Source organism: Macrosteles quadrilineatus, unplaced genomic scaffold (assembly GCF_028750875.1).
Source record: "Macrosteles quadrilineatus isolate MER2022 unplaced genomic scaffold, UCM_ALF_1.0 Scaffold_2__2_contigs__length_208266976, whole genome shotgun sequence".
Lineage (NCBI taxonomy): Eukaryota > Metazoa > Arthropoda > Insecta > Hemiptera > Cicadellidae > Macrosteles > Macrosteles quadrilineatus.
The window spans coordinates 152,352,334-152,362,263 of NW_026542595.1; the positions used below are offsets into that span (position 1 = coordinate 152,352,334).

General features: G+C 35.3%; 1 protein-coding gene across 5 annotated transcripts in view; it reads left to right on the forward strand.

Moving 5' to 3' along the window:
* The window catches only part of LOC128985619 (uncharacterized), a 110,501-nt gene extending 101,694 nt beyond the window's left edge, over positions 1–8,807 (forward strand). For all 5 annotated transcript variants that reach the window (XM_054405313.1, XM_054405311.1, XM_054405316.1 and 2 more), the window contains 3 exons: positions 5–267; positions 3,910–4,026; positions 6,432–8,807. In XM_054405313.1, the coding sequence (XP_054261288.1) occupies positions 5–267; positions 3,910–4,026; positions 6,432–6,597 (546 nt within the window). In that variant the 3' untranslated portion in view covers positions 6,598–8,807. The remainder of the gene's footprint in view (positions 1–4; positions 268–3,909; positions 4,027–6,431) is intronic.
* The last annotated feature ends 1,123 nt before the right edge of the window (positions 8,808–9,930 follow it).

Sequence of the window (9,930 nt, forward strand, 5' to 3'; positions counted from 1 at the left end):
TCAGGTGATTGACTGCTGGGAAGACAGCCAGTTTGGCGCGGTCGCCCAGAACCCTGCACGCTGGCTAATGTCTCACCTGAGTTCTTCTCGGGTGCGCTGTGTACTGGTGACGTCGCCTGCTAGTGTAGTACAGGAGGCGGCCTTGGTCCACGGGCAGAGTGTCCGCTACAGACAGCCCAAGGCGTTGGATGCTCTAGCCGCCCACGCACTGGCCACACTGCATGAGACCAGCGGACACGACTCTTACAACAGATTGTTTGTAGTCAGGTGAGAACCTTATATTTGACTCTTGTTGAGAAAACAATGTTAATTTACTCCGATAAACATCCTTTATATACTTTAATCCTTGCTAACTATGCGGAGCTTCCATAAGCCACGTGTTTTAAATGTGTAATCTGTTCAGTGAACTAAAAATATCTTTTATCTACCATTAAAAACTATTAACAAAACTACTGTATTCACACTAGGGCAAAGAAATTTACGAACGCTGCAGAAGGCATTATTCAGCAAAAAATTCAGTAGGCTTTATTCTTAGGTTCATTAAATCCTGTTCGCCAAATTGCAGAAGCAGGCCCACTTGTATGTGATGTGCTTTGGGCTCGAGACATAATTGTGCCCCTAACCACCTACCTTGTGGGGGAATGTTTCTCTTCTTTGCCCCCCCCCCATACCCCCCAACAAACCTAAAACTCTTGGGCCCCTTATATAAAAGCGGCCCTGATCCGAAGGTTATTAAAAAGCTTGACGGCATCATATTAAAAATTATTTTGGAAGAATCACATTGATTGATAGGGTTTGCAAGCTCTTTACAGACTGAGAAGAATTACAGACTGGATATCTGTTGTTGATTTGTTGTCTCCTTAAGAGTCCTTGGAGGCTAGTGGCCATCTTAGATGATTTCAAACAGCTGCTGAAGAGTTACATATCGTCCAAAAATATTTTTTCTAACACCATAGTGATTATAATTTAAATATCTTGTATACTGTGGGATTATAAATGTTCTTTGAAATTTTGAATTGTTTTTTGAATTGTTCTCCAAGGGAGTCCATGCCCATGCCAAGGGAAATCTAATGCCCATCTTGGATTTGCCCGCCATAAGAGCAATGTTAATTTTGTTAATTTCAAACAGCTGCTGAAGAGTTATTTACCGTCCAACAATAGTTTTTTTCAAAAACTTGAGTGTGCAATTTAAATATCTAGTATACTGTGAGGTTAGAAATTTCTTTAATTCTTTAGTTCTCCAAGGACTCTTAATCTTAAAGCTACGGTTTCCAAGATCACGCCGGACGGACAGCCTGAGTGGACAAGCGTGGTTTGATTACGTAATCGAGTTTAAGTTGAAGCCATGATTCTATATGAGTGCGGTTTCCAAGCGCGACCGATCACGCGGGACATGAGTTTTCCCACCGTCTGTCCAGCGTGAGTCCTCAGCGTGGCACGCTGAAGATGACCCACAGTCATCTTTGGCGTGCAAGCTGAGCGGACAGGTGAGAACTCTGTGAGGATTCTCATTTTGTTTTGTGCTAATTAACACTGTTTTAAGTTATGTTTTAAAATTCAGTAAAAAAACATGCTGTGGATAATTTTTTTTCACGTGTGACAGAAGTTGTTAAGCCTTTCCTTGGGAAATACATACCAATAATATCATTTCAAAATTGTCAAGAGTATGTTGTTTGATAAGAAAACTTAAAAATTGTGTTTCTAAACCAACACTTCTAATTGTTTACCACAGTTTATTTCACTCACACTTGCTGTATGTCAATATACTGTGGGGTAATAGCTCAGGAGCTCACCGGGTCTTTACATGGCAAAAGAAGGCTCTCAGAATTATGTTTGAAATTCCAGATAGGGTTAGTTGCAAAGCATTTTTTGCTGAAAATAAAATCATGACACTCTCTAATATTTTCATTTTTTACAATTTAGTTTTCGTTAAAGAGAATCTGAATAAATTTGTTCCTTGCAACTCAATCCATGGGTATATCACCAGACAATCAAAAGATTTATATATTCCCCAAGCCAGGCTATTAAAATTTATCATAAGTTATAAATATTTTCAAATAAAACTATTTAATAAACTTCCAATACATTTTAGAAATCAGGAAAGTATTAATTTGTATAGGTCAACATTATCAGAAGATTGGCTTACAAGTCGTGCTTTTTATTCAGTTGATGAGTTTTTGCAGAATGAAGATTTTTCAACGCTTAAATGTGAGGCCAAGCAGTCTTGATGATTCTTTGTTCTTGTTATGGTCTTTTCCCTGTTAATTTTAAAGTTTTTATTATTACTGATGCTTTATCCTTTTAAGATTCTTTTAACTTTATTTTAACATTTTCTGTAGAATATTTAATATTTTATATAACATATTTTATTATGTAACAAAACATGTTGACCTTGTCTATTGTAATGTTTATATTACCAAACGACAATAAAGATTTATTATTATTATTATTATTCCTTCCCCACCTCATTGCGGAGGCTGGAATGAAGGTTTGCCAAGTGGTAACTGACCTGGAATATCGTGCCATCCAGCTCCCATACCATCGTCCCCTACCCTTATTACTACAGCTGGCCTCCCCAATTTACTTACAGTGTACAACCATTTCCCTCCAAACATTAGAGTGCATACCCTGCATATTCCTAGGGACAGGATTTTTTTATTTTAACCAAAACTACTTTAATGGGTCTCATTTTTTATGGAACTGGATGATTGAGCTATGTGTGATAGTTTTTTTCTTTTTTTAGGACTTTAAGGTTGTTTTAAAAACTCTGATGTTATTTCTAATAGTTTTGAGGTTATAATATACATTTAGTTTATTTGTAAATGTCTCATTTATATGAAATTTTTTGTCATTGCTGACAAATAGCTCATTTCACAAGAGAAATAACTGTGAATGTCCACTTTCTTGCAAACCACCCTTACGTCGAACTTGATCGGACATCTGCCGGACAAAAATTAGCTGGCAGGACCATATCTTCCGTACAGCGGACAAGGCCGCTAAGGTGGTTTCTTCCCTTAGCCAGTTAATGGCCAATGTCGGAGGTCGCAGAAGGCTGTTGATGTCCCGTTCATACTCCTGTACGGTGCGGAAGTGTGGACAGATGCACTTGATAAGGAGGTGTACAGGATGCGGCTCGCCCGAGTGCAGCATCAGGCAGCACTCAGGTTAGCATCCGCCTACCGAACGGTCATCGCCGTCAATCTTTTGGCGGCAGAGAGGAAGGCAATATATCGGCGGTGCGGAGAGGACCAGGTAAGAACCCTTACCCACGAGCTGACAGGAGACACGGGGACGCTGGACCAGTCGACTGATTCAGCAAGTCCAACCTTGGGTAAATCGGCAGCGCGGCGAGGTAGTTGTTTACCTCACTCAATTTCTGACAGGTCAGGGATTTTTCCGGTCGTACCTGTTCAGGATGGGCAAAGCTGTGTCACCCGATTGTATCTACTGCCCAGGCTTTACCGACGACAGGGAATAAACTTTTTTCGACTGTCCACATTGGGAAAGGCCCTGCCTGGAGGCTCAATACAATGTAGGATTGCTGATGGTTGACACGGTCATCCCAATGACGACAGAGATTGAGGACAATTGGACCTGTGTCTCACATTTCGTCCAGGGTATTCTCCGTGCTAAGAAGATCGACCTTAATTGAGATGCGGTTCGGTAATAAAATAACAGAATACCAGAAACAGTAGGAGCCCTAGAGATTAGGTCACATGAAGACATAAGTGACATGATGAAATGTGACAAACAATCCCAGGTCTGTGTCCAACAGAGTAGAGGGGGTTTTTTAGTGGCTATTCTGATCCTCTCAGGAGTCTCACAGTACAGGCTGGCCACCTGTGTGTGTGAATGCACTTTCCCTCCTCTCCCTAAAAAAATTCACTTAATTATTTATTTTTGAAACAGGCTAGACCCTGTCAACCACGGAGAGGGGACGTTTCCTCAAGTCAGGACATACCTGAACCCTCTCACAACATATGTGCTGCCTACCCATCTCAACAGACTGATGGCAACACTATACAAGTGAGTACTAGCTCTAGCTATTCTGTCTCCTCAAGAGTAAATTGAAGAACCATGAACGAACAATTTGAAATTTTTAACAATGTATTGACTTTTTAAGTTTTAGTCTTAAAACTCAAATGGATCCGAGAACAAAATAATGTTTGATTAAAAAGTGTTGACAAATATATTTTATAGTTGGACATTAGTTAAAAACTAGTTGTCTTCTAAACAAACCCTATTTATGTTGATGAATCATCTTATCTTATTGAATCTTATTGAATCTAATATTATGCTATGCCTCAAGACCAGGAATTAGGTATTTATGGTACGAGCATGATTGTTAGGAATTTCGTGCAAAGTCTATACCTCAAACAGATTCGGTAAAAATCATCTTAATTTAAAATTTTACTTAAATATCCAACAGCTCGTCAATCAAAGTGATTCACACTGATGCACTATTTGCATTTATGTTGTAGACAATTCTATTTGCTCTTAGGAGGCCGGGGGGGCATCCAGCCCCCGAGAGCAGGAGAAAATGTTCAAAAAACGTATTTCATAACCATTTAATATTATTATAATTAGCTTTGTGTTGATACCTAAAGGAAAGTCTCAGCACCATCGGTTTACAGGACAAGTATCAAGTGCCAGCAGTCAACGTTAAAATGTGAATACGGTATTAGGATTGCAATACCAATAGGACAGGGGCCTATAAGCGCCCACGTTTTGACCATGACGACAAACGATATGCGCGGCAGCATCGGACGAATTACGCGCATGGCGGTTGTTACTTTCATTATTTATTTATTTTTCTAAGTACAATACGTATAAGTGATGTGTCTAAAGCTAAAACTCGAAAGCAACATTAGAAAAGAGGTCACGGGATTCACGGGAACATCCTGTGAGCAACTAGGGCTAGCTTAAGAACGATTACGGCAACGGGCAACATAGTTTTGTATTTGTATTTGTAGAGCTGTTTGGCCCGTCCTACGTACGGGAATCGAGTAGTCCATTAAAACTGTATATGATTCAGAACAGCTAGTTTACAACTTGGTGGCCGATTCACACACACTGGCTTTGAGTACAGTAGCTACATACCACCTTCCACTGCATAGGCCTACTATCACTTACCGTACCTTATTTTACCACCTTGGCCACTGAAACCTCTAAAATGATCCTGGCCTCCCGTTCTCTTCTATCCCCTGCCATTTCTAAGGAAGATACCAGTCTGAAGATGTCTTTCATTACTTGGTCTTCTTCCAAGTGGTCGTCTACCTTGTAGTACTCCTTGGAATACACTTTTAAAAGTTGAAGTATCTTCTCTCCGCCATGCAAAGCCTGCCCAGCCCATCCGAGATCTGAGCCTTTTGGAATGTACCCCTTTATCAAGTTTCTGAATCATACAGTACTACTGGGATAGTTATGATATGGTATGAATCGATTTTGGTTTCTACTGACACCCTGCAGCTTATTGGTCAGTTTTCTGGAGACCTACTACACCGGTTGACATTTTCATGTGTACTGTATGCAGTCATACTTATATTCAAACATCTAGAAAAAGATGTATCAACACGTAAACCACTTATATCTTAAAGGATTTATACTTAGACGGATTGCATTTATGACAAAACTTGATTATACGTTTAAAATGTTTAGTTCTAAATTACACAATCTCCTGATAACATAGATCTTTTACGGTAGGTAATAAACTGCATTTTAAAGTGAATAATTTCTAAAAATCTGGGACCCTAAACTAAAATTATGGCTTCAACATTCCCTAGTTCTCAAAATTATCTTTCTTTCAACACAAAAATCATGAAAATCCGTCAAGTGGTTGATTCAGAATCGTGAAATAAAAAAACCCTGTTTCGTTTTAATATTATAGATAGTAAATTTCTCAGTCCTAATCAAAATGAACGTAGTCTACTGACAATTAACTAGCTTTTGTTCGGTCTTCCAAATTTTACAACAGTTCCCAATGTTTCCAGTATCGAGGTCAGCTCGACTGTCTGGTCCCCGGTCCCCATAAGTTTATTTGATTTTGATTTACAATTAATTATTACAAATTACAATACTTGAAACCTTCAATCAATATTATAAATGTTACTGAATTATGAGTGGTAGTAGACATTATGACGTGGCGATGATGATGTTCCCTTGATCGCAGGAGATGTTTAGGTTTTGTCTTCAATCGGGGGGGAAGATGATGATGTCTCCTCGACTGCTGAAGATGTTCATGATTTATTGTTTCAGGGGTTTCAACCCCCACTGACCTTAAAACTTATTTTTTTTACAATTAAATTTTTTTCTACAATTAAAAAATATTTTCATATGTCTCTAAAAACGTGAGTTTGTAGGTCTAATTTTTAAAAGTTGCATTGTATTTTCTATGGAAGTTTGATGTTCAAGTTCCAATTCCTTATTTGCAGCCTGGACTCCTCAGTGTGTACGATAGCCACAGACGGTACATCTGATGAGGCAATGTTGTCAGAGATCATTGACGAGTATCGAGAATACCTCAGAGAGAACCCTCGATATCTCGACAGTCTCTTGGTCTCGGATAGTCATCAGTCTGTTCTACATATACTCAACTAGACACCAAAGAAACTCTCGTAGTTAGTCTGACTGAAGTAGTATGTCATTGTTGCTGTGATGGTATTAGTGAATCTCAAGCGTGAGTGTTTTGTAAAGCTTTGAACTAATTTTATTTCTTGCTGGTTATTTTATGGGTGTCCAACCGCTTTTGTAAAACCTTTTGTAATAGTTTTTTTGCGAATTTAATTTTTTTTTATATTTAAGACTCAAACAAGACACCTTATCCTTAACTGATCTCAACTGTAGTTTAAACCTGATTGTTTTAGCAGAATTGTTTGCTTAGTATGTGGGGTAAAATAAAATCGAAATGATTTATCCTCTCCACTAGCTTAAGAATCCCAAACAATTCAAGTCACAAAACTCAAAAATAGGTTGAACACCCTTAGTAAAAGAATAAAATAATTATTGTGTAATTATTTTATTGCTCTCACAATGATTCCAGATCTGTAAAAAGCCTAGATGTTTTTGTTTTAGATGTCAATTTGGCAGCTTTGATTATTTTTAGTTTAAGAGTTCTTTTTGAATGTTGGACTTAAAAAGACCAACATCTAAAAGGATGAGTATGATTTCAGAATAAGTGAGATACTTTTGGGGAATCTCTAAGCCCTCCGAGGCACGGAAGCAACCTTATAAGATGTTTTGTAAAGTTTTCACACATTTAGTTTTAATTACTAAACTATGGTTAGTATCTCAGCATCTAATGCTGTAATTTTTGTTTCCCATGTAAACAATTTTATGCATAATTTACAAGATTATTGCCTCAACCACACTAAGCAATCCGATCGCAGAAGAAGTGGTAAAATATACTCAAATAAAAACAGTCTCATCAGGGAAAGAGCAACGGTCAAATTCATATATTTATCTTGTTATTTCCTTGCTGCGACAAACAAAGCCATATAGTGGAATGTATGAAATAGATGATTTTTTAAATGAACTAACACAATGCTTGAAATTTGAAAAATATATTTCTTCATTTTCCTGACTATTAACTTTATTTTTGCCTTTATTTATTTTGCTTAAAAATATCTTGCCAAATTATGCATATACACATCTTTTAAATGTAAACTTAAATCTCTTGTAAGAGATTGTATTTGTTTCACCATTTCTACAAAACAACTAAATGTATTTATTGAAAATTCATCCCTGTCAGATGTTTCTCAAAGGTCTGTTATATTATTTTGAAATCTGCAGTAGACTCTCTTTTATCTGGACACCTTATAATCTGATATCAGTTAAACCTCCTCGGTACATCGGCTCCTAATTTTAAAAGTTTGAGGCTCTATTGGTTTAACTGGAAAACCCGCTATCCAGACTGGCCTCGGTCCTGAGGAGTCCGGATAAGAGGGAGTCTACTGTAATTATATATTTTTGTTTTACTTTTTTCAAACCAAGAGTTTAATTTTGTTAGTTCTGACTATTATGCATATATAACGAGTGCTTGATTTTTTTATTGTACTGGTATTCAAAACTAAAACTTGCAAGGAACCATAATCTTTTTTATATTATATCTTATTTCACCCAATTCTTTCCTACTCCTGTTTTGCCATAAAACTCCATAAACAATACATAGTACATAGAAATATTGTCTTTTAAATTTGTCTTAACAATCTTAAAAAATTCTCAAGAGTGTAAAGGTCCTGAAATCAAGCACTGTAAAAATCACAAGGGTTTAGTAGTTTTTTCTTTTTCATTTGAACTTTTCTTTTTCAGTTATTTGTTTGTAAATATTTTGTTTGTGATTTTCTTTATGTTGTAAGTTTTACATTATAGAATATATTGCAAAGCTCAATTATAGATTGGTTGTGATATACAGTAACTTTAAATGCGTAGTCCTCCAAAAAAGTTAAAAAATACCTGCTTGTACTGTCAATGAATGATCTGGGTTTTGATTTAAATATTACTTAAAGATTCTATTAACATTTTCAAAATTCTGTTTTTTTATATGCAAAACCATAGTTTTATTCAGTTATATTATTTTTTATACTTTTTAAAACTGTAACTTGCCCTAAAAAGACGTTAGGAAGTAAAATGTATACTTTTAGCATTATTAATTGTCTGTCCCAATATCTGTTATTTATTTATTGGTCCTTGTATATAGATTTGTTTATTTTGTACATACAAAATGTTCTTTAGTTTTATTTCATGTGGCTGTACCTAGGTTTAATCTTTTGTACATAAAGTGTAAAATAAAGTTAGGTTTTATTATTTGATCATTTTGTTTTTATTTTGTGATCTTTTTCTTTTTTCATTAATTTGGATTACCTTTAATTTGTGTAACTACTTTTCTCCAAAAGATTTGTTTTTTGCATTTCCTCAATCTATAAAAAAAACTACTAGTAAACATTGTAACTAAAAATTGAAAATACTTTTGTGTTTCTAATTTACTATATCATACCAAAAACCTCTAAGTTTCTTTTATATGATATGGGATTGGCAATAATCAATGAATTTCAATTTGACTGATGGTTTATTTACACAAATTAATTTATTTTTGAAGTAGTTTCAATCATAAAATATGGAAATAAAATAGAAAAACAATGAAACATATATTGGCGCTTTTTCTGTGTTTTTAAATTTTGTTGACACAAAAGTTGTGGTGTTTTTATGAAAAACAATGTTTTTTTGGCTATTCTTTTATTCCTTTTGGATAAAAACATGTTTATCTAGGATTCTATTTATTTTACCATAGTTTGTTTTTGTCTCGTCAGAAATGCTTGAAGTAGCTTAATACAATTTTGCAAAATGGTTAATAACAACAAAATAATTATTCAACTCCATAACTATTAAGTTTACCAGGTAAGATTATGGTTTTATTAACACACATATGTGTAGTTTGCTTATGCGAGCAACGTTATATTACAAATTTATCTCTTTCGTTAAATACAATACAGTTTTGTACTATTAATTATTTGGTTTGTTTAAGTGGTTATTTTATCCGGTAAATGCACTTCTATCAGTGACTTATAACAAGTATTACCTTATTGACTTGATGGTTTTAAACTCAATTTAGTAAATTTATTTTTTATTTTAAACCTCTTTCAAAGTAAATTTAAGTAATCATAATGATTGTTGATTAATTCTTCAGATATTAAGATTTGGATATTGGTTGTTTATGTTAATATTTTGATGCTTAAATCTTTAAGGTTAATAATAGCTAGAATTACAGTTGAGGTGATTTGGTTTAGTATTCGAGTTTCGTTATTAATTAGACTTGAGAAAATTTATTCATTGTAAATCGTTAAACCTCAGTGTAGTGTTAGCAAATATTAGATTTTTAATATACTCTAGGCCTACCTAGAGCAAAGCACAAGTACCTTTAAATAAGTATATTTT